The sequence below is a fragment of the Triticum aestivum genome, chromosome 4A, assembly GCF_018294505.1.
Source record: "Triticum aestivum cultivar Chinese Spring chromosome 4A, IWGSC CS RefSeq v2.1, whole genome shotgun sequence".
NCBI lineage: Eukaryota > Viridiplantae > Streptophyta > Magnoliopsida > Poales > Poaceae > Triticum > Triticum aestivum.
In genome coordinates, this window is record NC_057803.1 from 878232 (window position 1) to 905641 (window position 27410).

Genomic DNA, 27410 nt, shown 5'->3' on the forward strand with positions numbered 1-27410 from the left:
CAATGGTCAGGAGGCGGCTCGCCTGTTGGCTTTGCAGGGATGCGACTTTCGCTGGAGAATGGCAGAAGGTACAACACGGTTTGGTGCTAGACATATGGAGGAAGCGTCGTCAAGTCTAGTGGGCCGGCCAACTTTGATTATATTTGATGTTTTGGTAAGATTTGATCTGATTTAGCTCTGAGTAGTGGAAGGCAAGAGAATTCGAGATTTAGTTGAGATTTTCTGAAGATTTGATTTGAATGAGTTAATGCATGATATTATTTAGTAAAGTGCAGATTTGATTGAGTTAATTATAATTGATGTTTTATTAAGATTTGATTTGATTTAGGTATGAGTAGTGGAAGACAAAGAAATTTTGGATTTAGTTGAGATTTTCTGAAGATTTAATTTGAATGAGTTAATGCATGATGTTATTTTGGGAAAGTGGCGATTTGATTGAATTAATGCACGCATCAAATGGGCCGGTCCAAATTGGCTGCACTTGAGCGAAAGATCTTCTGAAGACGCTCATGGGCGTAATATAGTGTTTGCCTACGAGTTGATGGGAGTGAAGCAAGACTAGCAACTCCCCCTTTAGGAGTAGATATTTAGGAGTAGAGATAACTTGAAAAATAGTAGTACATACAATTTGGAAAGACGTGTAAGAAGTAGAAGGTGATAATCCACCTAATTAATAATAACTTTTTTTGCATGGTAATTAATAATAACTTTTCGTGGGAAAGTAATTAATTATAACTTGACAGCCCGCATTCATGTTTCGTCAGGACGAGACTTGCCTGCTCCCCCAGCGTGCTCTCATCCATGCTCCCGCATACGTGACATGATTTGATTGGAACAAAATAAGGCCCGGTCCCACCCCTTAAAATCAAGGGGGGGATGATTAGATTAGAAAGAAAAAGAAGAAAAAGACAGCCGTAGGATGGAGTGGGAGCACGGATGGGAGCATGGCAAGGGAGCAGGCAAGCCGGATCCGTTTTGCCAATGTATTTTGGATTTTTTTCCAAAAGAAGAGAGATAAATTAGCACGAGAATACTCCCTGTGTCCGCGAATAAGTATATACTTCTATCTTTTATCCTAAGTTAAAGTTTTAAACTTTTGACTAACTTTATGAAAAAGAGTAGTAACATACTATAAGACATCAAATTGGTACATTATGAAATTACATTTCAAAACGAATCTAGTGATACTAATTTAGTGCCATACATGATGCTACTCTTCCCTACAAAGTTAGATGAACATTTATTCGCGGATCGGAGGGAGTAACTAAGTATAGAAGGATATTAATGATTATGCATATCCAATCTGGTGGTGATTACTATATTATACTATCAATGAATGCTTGATCTTTTTGCAAGGGAATGCTCTCTCCCTCCTTATTGTTCTATGTCTATATAGTATACAGCAAGGATTATGGGTGGATGGAGGAATCATCTTGTAGTTTTTGCAGTTGTAAATCCCCTTCCTTCCTTGCTGTTGATAAACCATGCGTCCGCCTGTCCTCTTGTCTCTTGTTCTCCTTCTTGTCGTATGCCTTGCCTGGGCTACTACCACACACTGTAAGCTGCCTTGCTTAATTGCTACGCTCATTTCTCGATCGTAGTATGCCTTCCAATAATCTAATGTGTCTCGCGTGTTTTGCATGCATGTATGCATAGGTGAAGGAATGATGATGAACGTGGATAATGGTGGTGGTAAGGAGAAGGAGAAGGAGAAGATCAGCTTACCATACGGGTTGTGCGTCCACAAAAAAACGGTTGACCCCTGCTATTATCACAAGTTGTGCTACTGCTGCGATCTCACCAAGTCTGTCATGCTACACTCGATGAATGCAAGCAAGATTGCAAATAATATATAGTAGAACATGAAGGCGCGCATTTCTGCGCCCGTCTATCCTAATGAAAGTTCAATAAAAATATTTTCAATAAAATAAGGAATAGAGGTGGAAATTTGAATAATTAGTCAATATTGCCTATTTTTATTGCATGGAATATCTTCATCTAAGTAAACTTGTAGGAGATGTGCAAATCCTTTGCTGACGCATAAGACACAAGGCAGAGAGAAAAAAAATAGAAGTCATAATCTATAATTGTATAATTTATAATTCAAAGTCAAAGTACACCTACAGATTTTGGTATGGTTGATAGAGGGGCGGCTAGGAGCACGACGAGGACGGGAAGGCGGAGATGCAAGAGGCAGAGCAGGGAGCTGCTGGGGCCGGCGGCGTATGTATGGAATCCCAAAGCTGCACCTACGTGATATAGAAAAAACCAAAAACCAAAGAGCTTATTCCCAGGGAGCTTAATATTATATATATATATATATATATATATATATATATATATATATATATATATATATATATGTGATGACAGTTTGGGACACCTAGGTGCTCAGGCTCCTTGCCTTTCCATCATTTGATTGTATTTAGATGCGTGCTATTGTGATAGATATATAAGGTAATCGGTCAATCCATTAGTAACTGCCAATTCTGAAGTAAATAGATTTAGAAACAATTATGACGTTTATTATTTAATGGATGTCATTAAGCACGCCATGCATGGTAACATATCTTTAGAAGGAAAAAATACTAAACATTAGGTATACGGATATTTATTTCATACATATATGAATTCATTTATTTAGTACGTACCCGATAGATTTTTATTCATATATACCCAGAATATTTGGTATGTACATATTAGATTTTTATCTATGTATATATCCAGAATATTTATTACGTACCAATTAGATTAGGTGTGTACGGATTTGTTTATTTGGTACACAGTCGTTAGATTTTTTTAGTATCTATATACCTAGAATATTTAGTATGTAACGCATTATATTTTTTGTGTATGTATACACTTAGAATATTTAGTATGTAACACATTATATTTTTTTTGTATGAATACACCTAGAATGTTTAGAACCTTTCAATTAGATTTTTGTGTATGTATATATCCAAATTATGCAATATATTTTCTTGCATGGTTATATGTACGTAGGGAAAATCATGTGTGTGTATCATGACCAGAATATTTAATACGCATGCATTAGATTGTTTTCCTATGTATATACCCAGGTTATATAGTACATACCAACTATTTTCCTATGTATATACCCAGGTTATATAGTACATACCAACTAGATTAGGTATGTACGGATTCGTTTATTTGGTACACACTCATTATATTTTTTTAGTAGGTATATATCTAGAATATTTAGTATATAAACATACTCAGAATATTTAATACGTACACATTAGATTAGATATGTACGGATTCGTTTATTTCGTACACACTTATTAGATTTTTTTAGTAGATATATACCTAGAATATTTAGTATGTAAAACATTTTATATATATATATATATATATACCCAGAATATTTAATACGTATCCATTAGATTTTTGTGTATGTATATACCCAGAGTAAGCAATATATTTTCTTGCATGGGTATATGTACGTAGGAAAAAATCATGCGTGTGTATCATATATTCCTACAAATAAAAAATAATTAGGATCATAGTTTATATTATTTGGCCACCTTAATTTGTATAAAAATATTAGCAGTTAAAAGTGTGACCTGGCCTTAAGTTAAAAAAATACTAGATAACTTGAAAAGCTAAATTTTAGAAAAATGAATAAGAATATCCTTAATATACGTACAAACCTTTGGGATGACATTACATATTTTTTCATATCCGATACCTTAAAAAATAACAGTGTATATACGTATCCTTTTTGTTTGGAAAGAAATCATATAAGGAAACCAGTAGTATATTAATTTTTTGAAAGCAATTATCGACCATTGATGGTTGTAGTGCATGCAAACAAAATTTGGAAGGTCACTATGTTAAATATGACTTGCTATACTGGGACCTAGGTGCCCAGACACTTAGATGCCCCACATAATTTACATATATATATATATATGTATATATATATATATATGTATATATATATATATGTATATATATATAGACACACACATACATATACAGAGGCATCGCACCGTCATTCACATCAGGCACGTAGGCCCATGTGTTATTTGGCCTGCTAAGCTGTTTTTAGATCAATTTAACCTATAGTTATAAATCAAAAAATAAAATAAAAAAGATAAACGGGTTGTGTCGTGCTCAGCCTAGTGGCCCAAGCACGACCAATGGCGGCGTGCTAGGTGCCTGGCATGACCCATCTCGTGTCGTGGCACGCTGTGCTAATGGGTCGGCCTGTGAGTCACGACCCGAATGGCCAACTCTGAGGCAGATCAAATAGTTTTGGACCAAAACCGGATTCAATTTAAAGCAATTGACATGAATTATGGAGGATTTTGATCCTTATTTTCTGCCTTCATAGTTTTGTTGGTATGAGTAAAATCATTTGGAGATTTTTCTAATGATTCCCTTTTTGTGAATAAGAGGGAATTTTATTCAATGTTACGGGGTTACAATCGAGAGGCGGCAGAGCCTCAATACACTGGGTTCTTGGTTGAGCCACAAACATGCATGTGACACAATCCGCACGACTATTATTTGCTAATCGATTTGCAACTTCATTTTGTTGAAGCACGTATATATCTTCTAAGTAACAAACTTCCTATCTAAAAGCATAGCTTTGACTTCTGTCAACACCAAAACTGTAATTAAGTGTCAATGAACTTTGAGGTGACCTCCTTGTAAGTGCACCATGGGTTCCTCAGACATGCAAATCGCCTCAGGACCACAAAACAGGGAGCAATATCCCACGATAATGGACCCGAATCAGCCAAAACAACGAGTTTTGACGACATCCTCATAAGCGCAACCTGGGTATCCCCAAATATGAAATTGCACTGAACTGCAAGACAATGAGCAATAGCCCACGAAACGGGTTCGGATCGGACAAAATTGCGAGTTTTGGCAACCTCCTCATAAGTGCACTCTGAGATTACTCAGATGTATAAATCGCCTTGGGACCCCTAAAATGTGATCAATAGCCCACAAAAAGGCCTGAAACAAGCAAACAACCAAAACTGCGAGTTTTGTGGACCTCCCCATAAGCGCACCCTTGGGTTCCCAAAGCATGAAAATTGGCCCGGCCCCCAAGATAGTGAGCAACAGCCCAAGAAACGAGCCCGAAGCAGTCAAAATAACGAGTTTTGTCGACCTTCTGGTAAGTGCACCCGGGGTTCCTTAAACGTAAAAATGTTACTGAGACCCCAAAATAGTGACAAATAGACCACACAAGAGGCTCCCGAATCAGCCACATATCGAGTTTTGTCAACCTCCTCGTAAGCTGACCCAGTGGTTCCCCAAAAAGTGGAAATTCCGAAGGACAAAAAAGCGGTCATAGCAATAGGCCATGAAATGGGCCTGGGTCAGCCAAAATTGTGAGTTTTGATGACCTCGTCCAAACATGGAAATCTTCTCGAGACCTCAACATGGTGAGCAATAACCCACGAAAGGACCAAAACAATGAGTTTTGGCGACCTTCTCATAAGAGCATCTCGAGCAGCTTCCAAAAAACCTTCCTCTATAAGTGCTTATTGTGGCTCTCCCAATAAATTTATTGGATGTCACAAGTGCGTTGTTGTAGCAGATCACCCAAAACTCTTCCCATACTTTTTCCTGACATATAAGCCCCACCTGTCACTGACTACTCTATCTGCCTCCCTCTCTCCCTTGCATGGAACACATCGATGGCGGGTGACCGACAGTGTGATGGGGCATGGACCCGGTACAATGTAGCGGGAGATCGGCGGTGCAATTGTCTTTGATGCAGGCGGCGGTGGGCAGGCGAGCATGTGGTGTGGCGGTGAGTGCGCGAGCGCTACCACTCAGGCACGGTCAGAACAGGTAACAAAGGAAAGCGGTGGTGGCTGGCGACAGTTTGGCTGGCTCGGTCAGCAGCCCTGTGCGACGCACCGGTGGCATAGAGGGGCAACAACGATTGTGGGAAGCGAGACCGTGATGGCAGTGCTGCGACTGGGCTTGAAGTCTCAGGCGGTTGTCTCCTGCCAACGTCAACTGTGCTTTGGGGGAAGATAGAGTGTGTTTTGGGTGAGATCGTAAAATTGTTGGGTTTTTGTGTCTAACATCCCTTATACGTGATTTTTTTTTGAAGAATAGGGAAGATATTGGAGATGCTCAAAGCACACCTAGGGTTCTTCATACGACAACAAAAAATGGGGTTTCAGAAAACATATCCAAATCGATCAAAACTGCAAGTGTGACGAATTTCCTGTGCGTGCACTCTAAAACATCGGAATCGGTGAGGCCTCCTTTGGTTCATAGCGTAGGGAAATCATAGGAATAGAAAAGTCATAGAAAATGAGATGACATGCATCTCAAATCCTATAAGTAGGAATAGGAAAGAAGATGTCCTTTGATTCACTTCATAGGATTTTTTTTCATTGAGTCTAGGCTAATGTTTATTTTCCTATGAAATGTGGAGGATAGGAAGAATTCCTCTGCAGGAATAGGATTCCGTTCCTACAAATCAAAGGACTCTAAAGGATTTTTTTCTTGCAAAAGTTCTATTCTATGAAATTCCTACAAAAATCCTCCAAACCAAAGGAGGTCTGAGTTCTAATAGGCCATGAAACGGGTTCGATGAGAGTCTTTTTTTTTGAGAAATTTTCATTCAAATCACGAATCGGTACAAATTAGTTGACCCTTATAAGCACACTGAAGCTTAAACACAAAGAACCATGAACACCTAGAGTACCCTAAGACAACCATAACACAAGAAGATCTCCAGAGCCCTGTGTCATCATCCCTAAATCTTGAGATAAGACCCCTGTAGCAGAAGGATCTGCAACCAGTCGCAAACAGGTCATCATCTTCGATCGCGGTACAATTGGCGCCACGCCGCTTCCTCTTTTCTTGACACCAGCGCTGAGAGAGTATGGACATCAATCCAACACACCTGCAACAGTCGTCGCCATCTTTGGCTTTGAGTACCGTAAAAAGTGTCCCTTCCGGAAGGAAGAGAACTCGAGTCATTCGACCGGTCCAGCACCGCGGCCGGGCCATCCACCCGGACAAAGCAGGATCTCCCACCAGCATCAGCGCAGAGGAAGGAGAAGAACAACAGCAGCAAATCATACCAACAAGGAGGAAGAAAGGTCTTCGTCTCCCTGCCTCCATCGCCCATCTGAGGATCCAAATGGCCAGTGCCGATGAACCTCCAACCACCATAGCCCGCGACCTCAACGAGATCCGGGGATCCCCAACACCGCTGGCTCCTAGGCGAAGGCAAAAGCCTCGCCTGACCGCGAACGGAGCCCGGAGAAACTTATTCCGACGCGACACCACCGCAACGGCCTCAGCAGCGTCTCCCTCAACTCTAACCCTACCACACACCCACCTAGCAAACAGACCCAAGGTTCCCCCTCCCTCCCGCCGCCGGAGCGGCCGACGGAGAGAGAGGGAACCGGCAGCGTGCAATGGATCCCTCTTCGCCTCCTTGATCGCCTAGATCCTACTTTTCGGGTTCGCCGGGCCTTTCTTTTGGAGAAAAAACGAATCTGTTGGCGCGTGCGGTTCGATGAGAGTGAAATTGTGAATTTCCAAGCGTGGGACTAGCCGGGCGGTTGGACTGGAAAAATATCGGAACCGCTGACCTTGGCGGTTGGTTAAGGTCTGTGTCCGGTTATGCTATCGAGCCAAAAAGACGGTTGATTGCTGATTTCACAAAAAAGGAAAAATCAAAAAGTGTGCAAAAATCAGGGGCACGAAGGAATCTCTGAATCCCTTCCATTCCCCCAAATCAGCCCCGGCCAGTTCCTTTTCCGCCGCCACCATGTGCGGTTGCGCCGATGGCGGCTGGCCGTACCGTCAAGGCCGCGCCCACCGGCCACCATTCCAAGCAAAGACTAGACGGCGGCGCATCTCTACGGCGACCGACCAGGTAAACAACACTCCCCAATTTCCAGTGAGTTGAGTCCGAGAGCTGCTGCTGTTACTACTGATTGATTCTCCACGGCACCCAAAGGAGTTAACTAGGGACGCAAACAGGATCCCGTATGAGTATATGTTTCACCCTGTTATCTAGATCTTGTCCCGTGTAGATGTGCGTGTGCTAGATCTAGATTATTAGAGGTTGAAGAATGAGATTTGGGTTGCTGCTAATTGTACCATGCATTAGTAAGATCCTAAAATTGATATGGTGTTGCATATATATATTCTTATCATCTATAGACCCGAGTATTTATTCCTACTAGCACAATGCCAGCGCGTTGCTATGAAACCGTGAAAAAAGAGGAATTGCCACTGGTTTAGGAGGTTATCAAAAGATGATGGTGTCTTGCGGCTGCTGCATGGTTCACGATTAAAAAGAGAGCGCATATATAATAAAAGATCATGCTGTAGTCGCTAAAGAGTCTTGAGCGGCCTTAATAGGTCCTCTGCAAGATTTATAGTGAGATACCATTTTGATTTGGAACATAGGAAAATAGGCATGAGTAAGTTGAACGCACAAGATCATGGATTAGGTAGGACGACAACATCTATCGACGACGTATTGAATTGCAATTTGTTTGCCCTCTTCTGCTATGACATGGAACCGAAATAATTGGTTGGGCAGAGAAACTAAAATCAAGACCATGATTTTGAATTGGAGTGGCATACTTGCATTTATAATTTAGGTGTTTACAAGAGGGTTATTCTTACATTAATTAGGGTAGCAGTGTATTTGAATATTTGGGAAAGGTCTCACACCTAGTAAAAATAACATTTGTTAATTTATAGTCGTGCCGGTATTTTAAACTATGAAGCACACGAGGAAGGGACCAAAAACGGCAAGCTCTATCTACTAAGAGCTACTCCAATAGCTCCTGTCAAAAACTTCCCGTAAAAGTAGTTCGACAGGATGCCTGTATGATTTAGGAGAAGTTCCGTCAAATTTCTTTCCCTAAAATAATTTTTTTCTTATATCCCATTAAACGGCATGGGACCCACAAGTCTGAGACACGATGCTGGGAGACGTGGCGACAGCGGCCGAAGCGATGAGGCAGGGCAGGAGAGCCAAGGTGGTGGGAGGCCTCTCGGCAGCACGACCTCGCGGTGGCTGTTCGTGAGAGGAGTATCTTGTCGTAAAAGTGAGAGGAGTTCAAGCGGTTTTCAGCCTGCCAAATTATATGGAAAGAAGTATCTTGCCGTAAAAGTGAGAGGTGTTGGGGGCAATTATACGGGATTCCGTAAGAATAAGTTGGGTTTATGGGAGCTGTTGGAGTGCTATTTTTTTCTTCAAACAATAGTTTATTCAAGGATAGGAAAGCTGTTGGAGTTTTTTTTTGAGGGAAGGCCATTATGGCTTGCTTTATTAATCAACGAAAGGAAGTACACCGTCTGTGATATGAGAGACCAGACAGCTCATCTACACATTCTGCAAAATTTAGCAAGCACATGCGCCGCTTGATTACTAGAACGGAAACAATGTCTGAAGATGACCTTTCCAATCGACGCTGCCACATCTACACATTCTGCGAATAACGCTACCGCTGCATCCCACCATATTGACTGTCCATCACAGAACTGAATCTCAGTAAGGGAGTCTGACTCAGCTTCCACGCGAGGAAAACCTAACTGATTTGCAAATACGAGGCCGTCTCGCATGGCCGTTGCCTCAGCCGTTACCACATCTGCTATATGGGTGATATACTTACATTGTTCAGCTAGGAAATTTCCTTTATCATCTTTGATTACAGCTGCTGTAGCCGCCACCCCTTCATCAATAAAAAACTCAGCGTCCACATTCACCTTTACGCACCTGGGTTCTGGCTTGCACCATCTCTGCTCCCTGGTAGTTCTTGCTTTATCATTAGCCTCCTGATAATTGTTTGTTATTGCTCGGACTGCCATGTGCCATCTCGTAGGAGGTGGTGGACCACCATTATGAGTAAACTGCCTCCTGATCCACCAGAGATACCAGGACCCTACCAACACCACCTGCTTAATGTTCAGATTTGGTTTGATCGCCAAGGGTACGTCCGGTGCTAGGATTAAATGTTCCATAATTAAAGAACCTGATCTATCAATCCTTTTGGCTTCCTCAATAATTTTTGAAACTCCCAGGTTTTCCATAATTCTCTTGCATGGCAGCAATCGAATAGTAGATGTCTCACATCCTCCGCATCTTGATGACAGATTGGGCAAGCTCCCACTGTGGCTATATGTCGATTAGTAAGTATCGACTTTAAAGGTATTATGCCATGCATGATGCGCTAGCAAAAAATGTGAACTTTACGTGGCACATTTACTTTCCAAAGCAAACTCCATACTTCTGGTGTATCTGAACCGCTCGGATGTGCCATTACATTTGCACGAGCCTGGACAGAGTGAGCCCACTGAATTTTGTACGCCGTTTTGACTGAGAAGTAACCTTTGCTGTCCGGATTCCAAGCAATGAAGTCATCGAAGGCCCCCAGATTCAGTGGTATTTGCAGAATTCGTCTCACATCCACGGGTTAAAGATAGATCGAATCAAATCCTCGTCCCAAGTATCTGTTATCGGGTCAATAAGTTCACTTACGAGGGAAAGGATGGTTTGACCACGGTTTGAGATTACTCTTCTATTCGGGCTCGCTGGGATCCAGGGATGATTCCATATATTCACATGTTCTCCTGTCCCGATCCTCCAAATATATCCTAATTTGAAAGTATCAAGGCCCTTCATGATGCTTTGCCATGTAAAGGATGATCCGTTCTTCAAAGTTGCTTGTAGTAACTCTACATTGGGGAAATACTTTACTTTCAAAACTCTTGCACATAAGCATTCCGGGTTGTTAATAAGCCTCCAACATTGCTTAGATAGCATGGCCAGATTAAAGGAGTACAAATCTCGGAATCCCATACCACCTTCGCTTTTTGGAAAGCAGAGCTTCTACCAGGTGTACCAATGCATTCTCTTGTGTTCCTTATCATCACCCCGCCAAAATTGAGCCATTAGATCAGTTATTTCCTTGCAAATACCTTTAGGTAAGCTGAAGACAGACATTGCAAATACTGGGATAGCTTGAGCCACCGATTTTAGGAGAATTTCTTTACCTCAGAAGATTGTTGCTTCTCCATCCATCCCTGTAATCTCTCCTTGATTCGTTCATAGAAGTGCCTGAAGCAGTCGCTCCTATCTGCTCCGACCATGGTTGGCAGGCCAAGGTACTTGTCTGAGAGAGCTTCTGTATCAATATGTAGTTCTTGGCAGATTTCAGTCCTAGAATCGGCTGATGTATTGGGACTGAAGAATATACTTGATTTGGCCAAACTCACCAACTGTCCCGAGCTTTCACAGCAGGCCTCTAGAACATGCTGTAAGGAAGCTGCATTAAGAACATCTGCTTTCATAAGAATCAGAGAATCATCAACAAAAAAGGTGTGATCCTGATGGTGCATTTCTGCACACTCTGATTCCCTCTATGCCATCAGCTTCTTCAAACTGCAGTAAACTAGAGAGACCTTCCGCACAAAGAAGGAATAAGTAGGGAGATAGGGGGTCACCCTGCCTGATGCCCCTAGAAGGAATGAACTCATCCGTTTCTTGATAGTTAAATCTAACTTTTATATTTAACAGAGCTCACACATGCCATCATCATTTGGATCGAGTGCTCATGAAAACCCATCTTGACCATCATATCATGCAGAAAGGATCACTCCACCCTATCGTAAGCCTTATGCATATCCAATTTGACTGCACAAAGACCTGTTCGGCCATTTCTTTTGTTCTTTATTTCGTGAACACACTCATATGCTATTAAGATGTTGTCCGTAATCATTCTCCCAGGAACGAATGCACTTTGTGTCGGAGAAATAAATGTCAGGGAGTATATTTTTCAGTCTCAGGGCAAGCATCTTAGAAATGATTTTATAAAGAACATTACATAAGCTTATGGGGCGATATTGAGTTACCAGCTCTAAAGCTGTTGGAGTTGCTTCAAGTGACTTTCCATTGAAAAGGGTCCTCGCTTAGTAGGTCCTTTGCAAGATTTATAGTGAGATGCCATTTTGAATTTGGAACAAAGGAAAATAGGCAGGTGCGAGTAAGTTGAATGCATAAGATAATGGATTAGGTAGGAGGACAACATGTATCGCGGCATTGAATTGCAATTTGTTTGCCCTCTTCTGATATGACATGGAACTGAAATAATTGGTTGGGCAGAGAAACTAAAATCAAGACCATGATTTTGAATTGGAGTGGCATACTTGCATTTATAATTTGGGTGTTTACAAGAGTGTTATTCTTATATTAGGGTAGCAGTGTATTTGAGTATTTGGGAAAAGTCTCACACCTAGTAAAAATAATATTTGTTAATTTATTTTTTGTCTTTAAACAATAGTTTATTCAAGGATAGGAAAGCTGATGGAGTTGCTTCAAGTGACTTCCCATTGAAAAGGGTCCTCTCTTGTGTTGCATGGGATGGTCTAAATTAAAAGAGGGATGGATCCTCTCCTCTCCTAAGCATGCGGTGAGCCAGAGAGGATGCATGGCCAAATAAAGTGAAACCACCAAACACATGGCATGCAGGCGTTGGCGCCAAAACGAACGCTCCTGCCTGCCTGCCTGCCTGCCTGCCTGCCTGCTGCATGCATGTCCCTCCCTCCGTCCTCAACGCCCGTCCTTGGTGAAGCTCCGGCCTTCCCCTAGCTTTCTCTTTCTCTTTCTCTTTCTCTTTCTCTTTTCCCTTCCCTGGAAGGAACTCCAGGCCGGAGCGGGAGCAGGAGCAGGAGGAGAGGGAGGCCCTCCTCTGTTCTTCTCCCTCCTCAACATCCATCCATTCAATTTATAACTTGCCACCTCCAAAAACCTCCATCGCCGTGATTGCCCCATCATGGCGGCCGCCCGAGGCCGAGGCCGAGGCCGAGGCCGATGCGTCCTTCTCGCTGCCGTCCTCCTCTTGACGGCGGTGGTCGGCGCAGACATATACAAGCCAACGGACTCCATTCTGGTTCACTGCGGGTCGGACAAGGACGGGCAGGACGAGGACGGCAGGAAGTGGACCACCGACAAGGACAGCAAGTGGCTCCCCGACGGCGGCAAGTCCTCCATCATGGGCACCGCCGACGTGGCGGACCCGTCGCTCCCCTCCCCCGTGCCCTACATGACGGCGCGGGTCTTCCCCAAGGAGACCGCCTACACCTTCCCCGTGGCCGACGCCGACCGCCACTGGGTGCGCCTCCACTTCTACCCGGCGGCCTACCACGGCATCCCCGCCGACCACTTCTTCTTCTCCGTCACCACCTCCACCGGCGTCACGCTGCTGCGCAACTTCAGCGTCTACATCACCGCCAAGGCCCTCACCCAGGCCTACATCATCCGGGAGTTCTCCCTCCCTCCCTCCACCGTCGGCTCGCTCTCCCTCAAATTCACGCCCACCGCCATGAACAACGCCTCCTACGCCTTCGTCAACGGCATCGAGGTCATCTCCATGCCCAGCTTCTTCGGCGACCCGGCCACACTGGTCGGCCTCAACGACCAGTCCCTCGACGCCAGCGCCGCCAACCTGCAGACCATGTACCGGCTCAGCGTCGGCGGCTCCTACATCCCGCCCGCCAACGACTCCGGCCTGTCCCGCGAGTGGTTCTCCGACACGCCCTACGTCTACGGCGCCGCCACGGGCGTCACCTTCGAGGCCAACGACACGGTCCCGATCAAGTACCCGGCCCCCGCCGACGAGTACGCCGCGCCCGTCAGCATCTACGACTCGTTCCGCCACATGGGGCGCGACCCCAAGATGAACAAGAACAACAACCTCACCTGGGTGTTCGAGGTGGACGGCAACTTCACCTACCTCCTCCGCCTCCACTTCTGCTCGCTCATGGAAGACAAGATCAACCAGGTCGTCTTCGCCATCCTCCTCAACAACAAGACCGCCACCACCACCGGCAGCGCCGACATCATCGCCTGGGCCAAGGAGAAGAACCCTGCTAATCCCGGCGCGCCCGGCAAGGGCGTGCCGGTCTTCAAGGACTACGCGGTGTTCATGCCCGCCGCCCCGGCGGGCAACGACACCATCCTCTGGCTCACGCTGCGCCCGGACACCGCCACCAGAACACAGTTCGTCAACGCTTTCCTCAACGGCCTGGAGGTGTTTAAGGTGAGCGACGCCTCCGGCAACCTGGCCGGCCCAAACCCGGACATCTCCAAGATGCTGGCGGAGGCCGAGCTGGGGGCCGTGGAGGGGCAGTTCAGGGAGAAGCCGAGCAACGTCGGGGCGCTCATCGGCGGGGCGGCGGGCGGCGCGGCGGCGTTCGGGCTGGTGGCGGCCGTGTGCTTCGTGGCGTACCAGAGCAAGAGGAGGAGGGAGCTGAGCAGCAGCCCGTCACACTCCTCCTCCGGGTGGCTGCCGGTGTACGGCGGGTCGACGAGCGTGAGCAAGTCGTCGGGCGGCAGGAGCGCGGCGACGCTCAACCCCAACATCACGGCCATGTGCCGGCACTTCTCGCTCCAGGAGATAAAGTCGGCGACCAAGGGGTTCGACGAGTCGCTGGTGATCGGCGTGGGCGGGTTCGGCAAGGTGTACCGCGGGGTGGTGGACGGGGACACCAAGGTGGCCGTCAAGCGGAGCAACCCGTCGTCGGAGCAGGGGGTACTGGAGTTCCAGACGGAGATCGAGATGCTGTCCAAGCTGCGGCACAAGCACCTGGTGTCCCTCATCGGCTGCTGCGAGGACAACGGCGAGATGATCCTGGTGTACGACTACATGGCGCACGGCACGCTGCGGGAGCACCTGTACAACAAGAGCGGCAAGCCGCCGCTGCCGTGGAGGCAGCGGCTGGAGATCGTCATCGGCGCCGCCCGGGGGCTGCACTACCTCCACACGGGCGCCAAGTACACCATCATCCACCGGGACGTCAAGACCACCAACATCCTGGTGGACGACAAGTGGGTGGCCAAGGTGTCCGACTTCGGCCTCTCCAAGACGGGGCCGACGGTGCAGAACCAGACGCACGTGAGCACCATGGTGAAGGGCAGCTTCGGGTACCTGGACCCGGAGTACTTCCGGCGGCAGAAGCTGACGGAGAAGTCGGACGTCTACTCGTTCGGCGTGGTGCTGTTCGAGGTGCTGTGCGGGCGGCCGGCGCTGAACCCGAGCCTGCCGCGGGAGCAGGTGAGCCTGGCGGACCACGCGCTGAGCTGCCAGCGGAAGGGCACCCTGGAGGAGATCGTGGACCCGGTGCTGGAGGGGAAGATCGCGCCCGACTGCCTCAAGAAGTTCGCCGAGACGGCGGAGAAGTGCCTGGCGGACCAGGGCGTGGACCGGCCGTCCATGGGCGACGTGCTGTGGAACCTCGAGTTCGCGCTGCAGATGCAGGACACCTTCGACAACGGCGGCAAGCCGCCCGAGGTCGACGACTACAGCAGCAGCTTCACCATCGCCCAGCCGTCCATGGAGGAGAGCCTGGCGGCCAACGCCGCGGCGCTCTCGCTCATCAGCGAGGACATGGACGAGGAGGACATTGCCAACTCCGTCATCTTCTCCCAGATCGCTAAACCAACCGGACGATGATGATCCTCTCTTCACCTCACCTGGATCCATAGCGTCTCCTTCTCGTGTAACAGATGAGATGAGATGAGATCAGGTCGAACGTGATGTACTCCTCCCTACGTACCACCAGCACACAAGACAGACATGCATGCATGCATGCAGACGGAAGGCCCGTCGATCGGCCGGGGTGGGTGCATCGGAGACTGTGTCGTACGTACCAGCTGCTCTATATACTGTATGTATATGTATGTATGTATGTATGTATGTATGTATGTATGTATGTATACGTTCCCCAATTAGTGTAAAGGAAAACTTGTAATACCAACTCGGGTCTTCTTCAACTGTGGTGTGGCATAGATTCATGATGTAATCAAATGGAAATGGGATGAACCAGTTAAGCGACCAGCTAGCAGGCGATAACGTTCAAGGCATTGTTCGAATTTGCTCGGACTTGTTCTTCACGCGGGAAAACTCGTTATCTACCCATTAGTGTGGTTGGTTCTGGCTAGCGGCGCTGCAGCATCGTTCCTTTTGAAGTTCCTTTTTCAAGGCATTGCTGTTGAAGAACCCTTCTCATTGTAGGTAGTAGTCTAAACGCTCTAATATATATTTCTTTATGGATGGAGTACTTGTGATGAGATGGTCAGTGCGCATATGGTTCCTGCTATAGATTTTTTTCTTATTGTTTTGATCACTTTGAAGTTCTTTTTACTCCACAAGGGCATACTTTGATCTTGTTTGATTTTGTCAGTCGTCGGTGTGATTTTTATGTGTATGTGTGTTGTTGTTGATTGTGTGTATCTTAGCTATGCAGCACCGTGTGTGCTTATTCTGTTTGTATATCCTTAGTGCTCTATTTTAAGGCAATAAAATCCACCCTTCTTGGAAAGAAAAGCACCTCAAACATAATGAGCATTATGACCACTACTGCCAGCAGAACAAGCCGCCGACGCGCCGCAGTAGCCGCTCCCCTACTGGACTTGGCTTGACCTTACCGATGACAACCAAGAAGTCTTGTTGCGGATGCCCCTAAAGACCAACGCCCTAAAGTCGCACTCATCGTTGTTGAATCCTTGAATAGATCCGAAACAACCACCATCAAATCTCGCCATCTCGCATACACGACAAGAAATCGTACCTTTCCGCCCCAAGGAGACATCATGAATCTATGCCGGAGCTCCATCAACTATGTCTAGATTGACGAACTCCAGGAGGATCGAAGCTAGAAAGACAACTAAAAATCCTAACCCAGACTACTAGCCCGAGCGAAGGCACTAAGATTCCCCCCCCCCCCCCCACATACCACCAGTCGTCGGAGTAGCAGACAACGGGGAGGTGAACCCATGGGCTCACCGGAGAAGTTTAGAGGCGAGAGTTTGCCCTAGCCTTTAATGGGGAAGGAAGAAAACGCTTGAAGAAAAAGTCACCAGTCTATTCCGAATGCAGATTTTTTTTTTGTAAACTTGCTCAAACTTGAAAATGTTGGACTTTAGACAAATCTACCTCCTCCATCCAAATATATGGGGCCTAATACGTTTTTTGAGGGTACCTTTGACCATTGATAAAATTATTAATATATGAGATCTATAATATAAAAACTATATCCTTAGAAACTCCTTTCACATACCAATTTTACAATATATTTTGTGTAACATGCATGACATATATTATTGCTCTAACATGCGGTCAAATGTAACATAAAAACCCTTATTTTGCCCTATATATTTGAGTGGAGGGAGTAATAAATATGACATGCAAAATGGTTTTTTTCTCGTCCAATTTCCTATGGTCCAGTTAATGGAGATTATTGCTTGTAATAATAATTAACCCACCGCGCGCAGCCTTGATGTTGTTTTTTAGTAAGATTTTGTGGGCTGGTGTTAGAGCAACTTCAGCTGAGTCACTATACCTACAAAAAGTCGTCGTAATATATGTAGCATCCTCCATATCTGGCCTCCCAGCTTTCATATTCGGCGTATCAAGACAGACTTTTACAACGCACTCCATATGACAATTGTAGGCGTATAGCAACGAAAACTTCAGGTGTCCCCCACCATGCATGGAGATTAGGAGAAAAAGATGTTCGATTGACAAGTGAGTCCCACAATATAAAGGCATGCAGCTAATATGAGGACTATAAAAAATATGTATCATTTCGACAACGTCCATATTGAATATGGAGGCTGCCAATAGCATTGTTGAGAAAATTGTTAACTGGTAACTGCTTGGTTGGTTGATGAGTAGAGAATTAATAGGCTAATCGACAAGTTAATCAATCAATCAGACGATTTAATAGTTTATTGGCTACTCGGTGACCCTACGAGTAGGGATTAATTGGCAATTTAATTGATTAATTGGACAAATTCTTGATCATAGGTCAATAGTATGGCACTCTGCTAGAGTTGTTGTTACTCATGCATGCATATATGTGAAGATGGGAAACCAACCGAAGAAAGTTTCTTTGCTACTTGTTTCTATCTTCCTTGTAGTAGGAGCAGTAGTAGCTAGTAGTATTACTTTGACCAAGAAGGAAGGTAGCTGGCCGTATATGTGGTGTGGAGTTGAGTTAATTAATTAGCTTGTTGTGTTTTGACTTTGAATTCGTCCAACTAATGAATGATTTTGATTATGAACCACTGCCTGAGCTGCCTGGGTGGCCCTGTAGTACAAGAGTAATGTTACACCTCTGAGCAGTTTCTTAGGCACGGGATAATTAAGTTGATGAAGACATATGGAATTCAGTCTAGGATTATTGGTATTGGTAGTACTCCTAGTTACTACTTTCACTATTCGTCCATTTATTTCTGATCAGATGTAGTACTGCTACAGTAACTAGTGGAAATTAAGATAATGGTCTTGCCAATTGACAAAAGGAAACAAGTGAGATGGTCTTCCAAGCAAGCAAGCAAGCAAGCAGCTGCAGAATAACCACTGCGGCCGGATGAAGACCGACTGAAGCCCTCAACGTAAGCTACTCCTACTTGCTTGCCAAATTGAAAGCGATCCACAATGAGAGGTAGGCTCAAAGCATGCGGTGCTTTCTTTTCTTTCACTGTTGTAATACTTCTTTACTTCTGATGTTCTTAAAGAAGTATCAGAACATCAGAAGCAAAAAAGCATCACAAGTTTTGTTCGTAAAAAAACACTTGTAAGATGCACACAAAAAAAAGCATCTTCATGGCGCTCGTGAAGCACGCCAATATTATTCGTGCTTCTCAATCAAGAAGAACAAATATGGATTGGTCAATCTCTCTCTCTCTCTCTCTCTCTCTCTCTCTCTCTCTCTCTCTCTCTCTCTCTCTCTCTCTCTCTCTCTCTCTCTCTCTCTCTCTCTCGTATATGATTTCATGAAAGTGGGTTACAATAACCTTGTCAGCTACTCCGTATATGAATTTTTTTCATGAAAGTAGGAAGCACTTCTTCATAGGGCGCCTAGTCAAGGCAGACACCCGAGAACAAACCCAATCCCTATTCGGGCGCCTTAAGCACCGGGTAAGGGCATATATGCTACTCCCTCTATTCCATAATATAAGAACATTCTTGACACTAGTGTAGTGTCAAAAACGTTCTTATATTATGGGACGGAGGGAGTAGTTAGTAGCAGGCCGGCCCATCTACTATCGGTTTGTGTTTTTTCCTACTTTTCCTGCTGGGTTTTCGGTTCCGTTTTTTCCTATTTTGTTTATTTTCTTTTTCGTTTTATTTCTTTTATATTTTTTAATTTCTGATTTTTTTTGTTTTTTGCAAAATTTCGAAATTCGTGATTTTTTTCAAATCCATAAACTTTACAAATTGATAAATTTTTTAGTCATGTTTTTCTTTGTCAAATGCATGAACTCACTTTCAAATTTTGTGAAATTTTTACAAATTCATGGTTTTTTTCAAATGCATGAACTCATTTTCATTTTTTTGAACTACAAATTTTATGATTTTCTTTCAAATTTGTGTTTTTTTTGAATTCATGAACTTTTTCCACATTCATGATCTTTTCTCAATTTGTATGAACCTTTTCAAATTTGTGAATTTTTTTTATTTTTGCGAAACTTTTGAAATTTTCAACATGAATGTTTTTTTGTGAATTCATTTTCAAACTAGCCTTCTTTCCTGATAATACACAACATGGCTATGCCGGTCTAGTGGTTACTGCGTCGGGCGTTCTTGTTGCCATGCGGATTTCGAATCATGTTCTCTCATAAGTATTGTCCGGTTTTTTAATTCGTATTTTATTTTTGAGCATGTTGTCAGGCCGGCCCTCTACGTGTGGCCTGCGAGCGCTAGCAGCGCTAATCGATTCTTACAACGCTGAATAGGAGCTCTCGAGAATACAAACTCGTAGGCGGACATAATTCGCAACCCTTGGACACCCTGGGCCTTCCCCTGGCCCATATCCAAGCCCCGGGTGGCGCACTTGATGTATCTATACTCATGGTATTTTCTATTTCTCTATCGACAAGTTTTTATTCACTGACCAACTTTAAATGCAAAACCATGCAAAAGGAGTTCATAAAAGATAGATATGTTTGGAATGTTTCAATGGCCTCGTTAAGAAACCCTAGTCGCCGCACCTCATAGCTAGATGCGAGAAACCCCAAATGAGGCGCTAGGGTTCCCTTGGGAATCCAGAACCCCGTTTCCATGTGTTCGGCTCGACCGGACACCTTATTTACACCCACGTGAAAAGGCTTGGCCCACATGAGGCATCATCCGGCGTAACCCGAGCCGAACTAGCCAGACCACTTGGGCTAGATCCCACAGTCGGATCCTTGCCAAATTTGCAAACTTACTTGTATGTACCGAGTGACAAAACATGTGTGGTCCGTACCCAGATATCCCCACACTGTGTTGAGCTGGGCCGAGCTCATTAAACCCAATCATGTTCAACCCATATGTCCCAACACGAGAGGATGATCCCCCCTAGCACCGCACGACGCGGAAGCAATGGAAACCCTAGTTCCCAAGCAGCTGCCTCCAACCAAATGGAGTCCCAGCACCGCCGAAGGATCCATTTGGTTGCCTCCCATCAGCGCTGCCGAAAGAGGGAAACACGGGATTGGCCCATCTATCCCAAATGAGAAGCGCGAGCCCTGGCCCCCGAAAGCAAAGGCAATTTGAGAGCCCACCGACGCCCAAAACCAGCGTCCCCCGCCGAGCGAAGAGGGGGCCGCTTGCTTGGTCAAGAGGGTCCCCCTTCTAGTCGATCACCTGTCGAATGGCGAGGGCAGAGTGTATATATGGAAAACAATTTGCTAGCCATCACTCACATACACACTCTCTCTGTGTCTCCAAGTTTGAGAGGGAGTTGACTGATGCATGGGGTGCATGATCACGCGCATCATGGATCATCCCAACGGCACAAACTCAGCGTAAAAATAGCTGCTAATTAGCCGGGATGGGTATATTGATTGCATTGCCTTAGCCGGAGCGGGGATTTAGATGAGATTAGAGATACTAGATAAAGTGATGGCCTAATTATAGGGAGGGAGGGACGCCTTCCTTCCTTGTTTCTTCTTCACACCCAGAGAACGACGTACGCGCGCCTCATTCCATTCTCTCTCTAATCTAATTTCAGAAACAACAACCAAGAAAGAAATGCCAAGAAGCACGGACCGCCGCGCAATGCTCGGCTGCTTCCCCGCCGTCGTGGGCGGCCGGAGGCCCCCCAAGTCACCGCCGTCGGCCCTCCTTAACCTTACCTACGACGACGGCTCCACCTCCACCTCCGTCTCCGTCTCGCCGCCCTCCTCCGCCTCCACCTCCTCCCCGGCCTTCCTCGACGACGACGACGACGACGCCGACGCGCAGGCCGACGTCGGCGGCCTGTCCTCCGCCATCGCGTCCCGCCGCCTCTCCCTCGCGCCCCCCGGCCGCTCCAACTCCATCGTCGACTCCTCCTCCTCCGAGCACGCCACCGCTCCCTGTCCATTCATCCCGTCGCAGGAGGCGGTGCGGAGCGTCACCATGTCGACGGACGCGCCCCGCGCCGAGTTCCTCAAGTCGATGCTGGAGATGGCGGAGGCGCTGGGCCTGGACCCGCGCCGCGGCGCCGACCGCGCGCGCATGCACGACCTCCTCTTGTGCTACATCGCCATCAACGACAGCGACACGCTCAGGGACATCCTCGGCGCATTCACCGAGCTCCTCTGCATCCTCAACGGCAACACCACCGGCGACGGCGACGGCACCAGGACAACGCCATCGTCGACGGCGACAGCAGACAGAGCGACGCATAGGTAGAAACAATTGTCAAACGGACGGACAGATAGATGGCGCGCGAGAGGCGTACGTTAGGCATGCATGCATGAAACGGGAGAGGGGATGATCATATCTAGAAGCAGCAAGGATTAGAAAGGTGGTTCTCATCAGGGTGAGTCGTCGTTAAGTGTAACAGCATACAGTTTTTTCTGTTAGTGTAAAGAAAGAAAAACTTGTAGTAATATATACTCCAATCTTCTTTTTTTAACACAGTACAAGCATAGACGTTCACATACATTCAACTCTATGAACGCACACATACACATATTTTTGTCATGAGGGTTGAAATATACTATCCGCCTCTTTCAATCAGTTCAGACTTTTACATGAGTTCGCTAGAGCATGAATTTAATATGAAATCGGAGTTAGTAGGTCTTGAGTTCAAGGCTCTGCCAACGCGATATTAAAATATTGTCGTACTCTCTCTACAACATGTTGTTCCAACCCATACCCCGGGGGGGGGGGGGGGGGGGGGGGTCTTTTGCTTATCGACGACGTGGTGTCCTACAATCAATCCTAAGGCGGGGACGACGGATGTCCAGACAACGGTGTTAACCTATTGGAAGTTGATGGCGCTTGGTCATCTTTCGGTCGCAGGCTGCTTCCTCGATGTCTTAGCATGTTCTAGGTGTAGTCAGGGCCTATTACCTATTCGGTAGCATCTTGTGTCCTTTTGTCGTCTATCTTTATTTCTTCGTCTTATTTTCTTCTTCTTCTTTTGTTGTATCGGTGGTTGTCTGACTGGGCTGTTGCTTTTGTATTCTAAAGTGGGGAGAAACCCTTTCTCGTCATACACCTTTTAACAGGGATCGTACGCACATGGTCTGAGCAACTGCTTAGGGATCGCCTCCCATCCACGACCGAGTTGCTCAGGAGGCATGGCCGGGGTAATGGGTTGTGCCCCTTGTGTGGGGTTCTGGAATCAACGGTTCAATCAATGGAGCTTATTGGTCAAAAATAATTATTGCCGCGCACTGCCTTAGTAGAAAAATAATGTTTTCTACTCCCTTCGTTTCTAAAATATAAGTCTTTTTACATATTTTAAATGGACTACAATATAAGAATGTATGTAGACATATTTTAGAGTGTAAATTCATTCACTTTGCTCTGTATGTAGTCACTAGTTGGAATCTCTAAAAAAAACTTATATTTGGAAACGGTGGGAGTACTAAGTAAGATAGATGTTGTCGGTGATTGTTACGCATTCGTCAACCTGTGTCAGCATGAGAAACAAATTAGTAACTTGCTTTTCTTCCTTGTAGCTGTATAGTAGTATTAATTTGACCAAGAACACAAAACAGACACCTAGCTAGCTTGTTGACTTTATGTATGTGTGGATTTGACCTGGCACTTCTGTTTTGGATTTTGAATCCGTCCGTCCGTCGGTCCAATGGTGATTCATTTGACGTAGGGTTGACACATGACCCCGTTGCCTGAACTGCTGCTGTTGGAGTTGGAGTGTGCAACTCCTCCTACTATTAGAAAGAAGAAGAAAATGGATAGATGGAATAAGACCTCCCTACGACTTGGACTGGTAATAGAAAGACTCTCCATCGGTGTTCAAAGCCATACTACATTCGTGCAAGTGGAAGAGCTTCATATACCCCGTCCAACTTCAACTTCAACTTGCACTGCATCCATCAACACTACACTATTATATGTGCATCTATGCCAACAAATATATGTGGAGGGAATAGTCAGTCTCAATTCATCATGATTGGTTCATGTCCCAAAATTAGTTACTCACTCATATCCATATTAATTGTCCTCATTTATTACAGAACTAATATTATGTGAACAAACATGAAACAAAACAAATCTAGGTAACACACACACACACAGGGAGAGATAGAGACATAGTAGTACTGTAAGTAGTATCGCTTCTTCATGAAATGGAGATGGGACCGGGTGGGCATGATCGAGGAAGAGGAATCAAGAGATGCTTGCTCCCAACTCGGGGGTAAACCCTAGATCTCATTGGGATCGAGCGATGGCGGTGCTTCTGCGTCGTATTCCCTCTTGAGGGCATCGTTTCTGGAGTTGCTCCGGTTGAAAGGACCAGCGACGCCAGCGGTGCACGGCCTGGTGGCGCGACTGCCGATGAAAATCGCATCGACTACGGTCATGACAGACGATGGCAACATCTCTGATGTCGTTTCCTTGTTGAGACATCGTCGTAGCATTTTGCGTCATCATGCTCGAGATGCTCCGAGGGAAACCATATCTGGGTCTACCGGATCGGACGATGATTGCACCTTTGGTGTCGTTCTCCCTCCTGAGCGCATCATTTTGGAGCAAGTGCTGGTTGGAGGGGACTAGAGGAGGAGCAGTATTACATCTATCACAAGGCCAACGGTGGATCTTGGCGGCATGTCGCTGTGGAGTTTCGGTGACGGGCGCGTGTGGATAGATACGTGCAGGATGGTGGTGTTGTTTGGCTCTGTGGTAGCGTCGACGGCAGGCCTGGCAAGGTCGATGTGTCAGTGTCTGCTCTGGAGATGGATCGGTGCAAGACGGCGGCGGCCTTTATGAGTGTGCTGGACCGGTGTGTGACCTAGCAACATGGCTAGGTTGGGGCCTCTAGGTTTAGATGTTAGGCTTCGGTGTGATGCCTGTATGGTATTATGCTCGGATTATCGACACCCTTTCATCAAGTGGATAGAAGTAGCGATAGATGTGTCTAAGATGGTGATTTTAGACTACCTAATGTATTATTTTATGAGGTCTTTGTGAATAATTAATAAAATGATTGTACACATCGCCCAGATGCAAAGGTCGGAGATCATCCTTCTTTTCTAAAAAATAATAATTAGCTAAACATAAATAATAGTATGGATTTAATTTGAAAGCAAGTCTGAATTCAAAGGAAAGAGACAATGAGAGGCACTTTCACTGCTGTGAGATCGGAAATTGTGACATCCAGTGGAGTGTGAGTGCCGGACCAGTGTCAGTGAGCCGCCCAAATTCTGCGACTTGATGCCACCAGCTAATTAAGCAAGCTCGTGCGCGCCATTATTTTATCGTATTTATGTATAGTCCTGAAAGCGATAGGCGTGTCAACAAGTATGGAATGGTCAATCTCATTAAGATTAATGTCAAAATTATAAACAAATCCAGGTAGGTTACCATAACTAGAGTGAGTGACAGAGAGAGGTTGGTCAAGCGGGGAAATGGACAGACGAAGGACGATCAAATCAAAGAGAACAATTTTATTTTTGCGAGAGAGACCTGCAATTTCCCCACTACGGCACGCACCTTTATCCTTTGCTTTTATTTTTGTTTGAGAATGGGAGTTAGAAACAGGGAAGGTTTAAACAATGTAGAACTTGCCCTCTACTTTACCTCTCTCTTCTTCATATTCATATTGTATACTCCTACGAAGAGTCAGATTAATACAACAATAAAACAATATAAATATTTAGAATCCTACAATTTTTACGGCCATTGGCCTTGAGAGCAGAGCTATACTATTAACCCAATCCAAAACTTAAGAGGGGAAAATTCAAGTAAACGTAGCAGTACATCTCTGATGAACCTAAGAAACAGAGCATTGCTACACGGATGATGCTTGCTAGCCGAAATTTGCACGACATGCCCATGGCACCATCCATGGACAAATCTAAACAACATCGGACGGTGGGATGAGCTGTCGTGCATGTGTCGTTCAGCAAACCATCGTCCGTGAAGTACTTATGAGCACAGCTACACGGACGACGCTTGCCAGCCGAAATTTGCACGGTAGACTAAACTCTGTGTGTAGTGATGGTGGTGGACTTTCCGAGTAAGCACGAATAATATGTACTTCCTCTGGTTGGCTAAATAAATACTTCCTCTATCACAAAATGTAAAACATTTTTTGACGTTGTCCATCTGTCTCAAGATGTAAGACTTTTTCATGACAGATGGAGTAGTAGAGTAGTAATTCGGACTTTGCATGTCAGAATTCAAAAGATTGAGAGCGACAAAGAGGTAAGTTGTAGGCTGAATGCATGCATGAAGACTCAGTGCTTTCCTTTCACTGCAGTGAGCTGGAAAAATCTGACACGATGCACAGTCATGTATACTATGTACTCTCTCTTTTTCAAAATGTAAAATGTTCTTTTGACAGCGAGTTGTGAAGCGAGAAAATTGATCGAAGATGAGCAAGAAAAGCATGCCATATATACTTCTGCACCTGTTACCCTTGTTTTCTTGTGCGTATATACCCCTACCTACCTACCTACCCTCGACTCTCGTTTTTTTGCTTGAAATACGAATACTGGAGCATCTTCAACAGGCGCCCAAAACCTGCTCCGCGTGCTAAAAACCATCATTTTTGTGCGCCAAAACGCTCCAGCAGATGCTGCAAAATAGTACGCACGCAAACGAATTTAAGACACACGCTTAAAAGCGCTATCGCACGCTGCAAATATTGGGCGCCGGATCGCGCACGCTTCATAATTTGCACTGCGTGTTTTTTTTGGACGCGCATTTTTGGGCATGTGAAAGACCAATATTGGCCGCAGCTCGCTAAAAATGCTACAGTAGCATTGTAATACTATTTTAGTGCTTGATATTTTTGCACCTCTGTTGAAGATGCTCTTAGTTGTACATCTTGCTAGTTAGCACAAATTTTTATCCGCTTAGGTATATTATAAGCAAGTAGCCTTTGTTATGCTCATCTGGATAGATGAAATTTTCCAAAAGACTAGTTTCTAAAAGAAAGTAGTAATAACAAAATAAGGAAAAGTCTATTGGATGTTTTGTTAAAGTAAGCCAGTGTTAGAGATACTCGACCCCATAGTATTTGCCAAAGAAGTTTTGTAATTTACTGTTTCTTATTGTAAGAATAACTTGCTTGAACCTTTGTCATATAGCACATCCTCCCGTGGGTTCGATACCAAGGGCCATTCTCTGGGGAAAAAGTAAGGGCCTAATTTGAAACCGGATTAAAAAGATAATCACTTGCCATCCGTGGTCGGGGCAGAGCCCAAGAAAACTTGAAACTTGAGTGATTGGGTAATCCTTTGGCCTTGTAGATGTCGATAGTGAAACTCATTCCATAATGAAGCTAAAGATATTCCTTTGGCCTTGTAAATGTTGATACTTTTTTCTATAAGTTTGGTCAAAATAGAGAATTTTGAGCTTAGACAAAAGTTATATGCAGACCTAAAAAACGGAGGGAGTATATAGACTGAACTCTGTGTGCATGCAGGGGCGGTGGTGGACTTTGGGAGGGAGCGAGCATAATTCAGACGTAGCAGTTAGCTAAATAATCTGGACTTTGAAAGTAAGTGTGAGTTTGGGAGATGGCCGATTGAAAGCGACAATGAGAGAGAGAGAGAGAGAGAGAGAGAGAGAGAGAGAGAGAGCTCAGAGAGGTAGGCTGAATGCACGCAAATGCAGATGCAGATGCAGATGCAGTGCTTCCACTGCTGTGAGTTGGGAAAAATCTGACAATTCACTCATCCAGGAATGAATCGATGGATTAATCGCCAGTTACTTAAGTTGTGGAGTGGCGCGCCTCAGAGAGTAGTATGAAGAGAAAAATAGAGTCGAGATAGACAGACAGCCAGCCAGCCACGAGATTACTGTACTACTACTCGCAAACTAGTTGCTGCTGATGATGCATCGAAATGTGACGTTTCTCAAGCAAAAGCAAGGGAAGGAAAGTGATCCAAGGCATGGCATATATATCTCTATAAATAATAAAGC

General features: G+C 45.2%; 2 protein-coding genes and 1 long non-coding RNA gene across 3 annotated transcripts; all 3 read left to right on the plus strand.

Annotated features, from left to right (window-relative positions):
• Positions 1–1422: 1422 nt before the first annotated feature.
• Positions 1423–1947, plus strand: LOC123081504 (uncharacterized). Its single transcript, XR_006438727.1, has 2 exons — positions 1423–1557; positions 1657–1947. It is a non-coding gene; the product is annotated as an uncharacterized lncRNA (long non-coding RNA).
• A 7664-nt stretch (positions 1948–9611) lies between these two features.
• Positions 9612–15866, plus strand: LOC123084667 (receptor-like protein kinase ANXUR1). The gene has a single exon (XM_044506147.1). It carries the CDS (start codon positions 12807–12809, stop codon positions 15483–15485), a length of 2679 nt encoding a protein of 892 aa, XP_044362082.1. The 5' UTR covers positions 9612–12806; the 3' UTR covers positions 15486–15866.
• A 5090-nt stretch (positions 15867–20956) lies between these two features.
• Positions 20957–21844, plus strand: LOC123081505 (uncharacterized). Its single transcript, XM_044504075.1, has one exon. The coding sequence runs from the start codon at positions 21054–21056 to the stop codon at positions 21696–21698; it is 645 nt and encodes a 214-aa protein (XP_044360010.1). The 5' UTR covers positions 20957–21053; the 3' UTR covers positions 21699–21844.
• The last annotated feature ends 5566 nt before the right edge of the window (positions 21845–27410 follow it).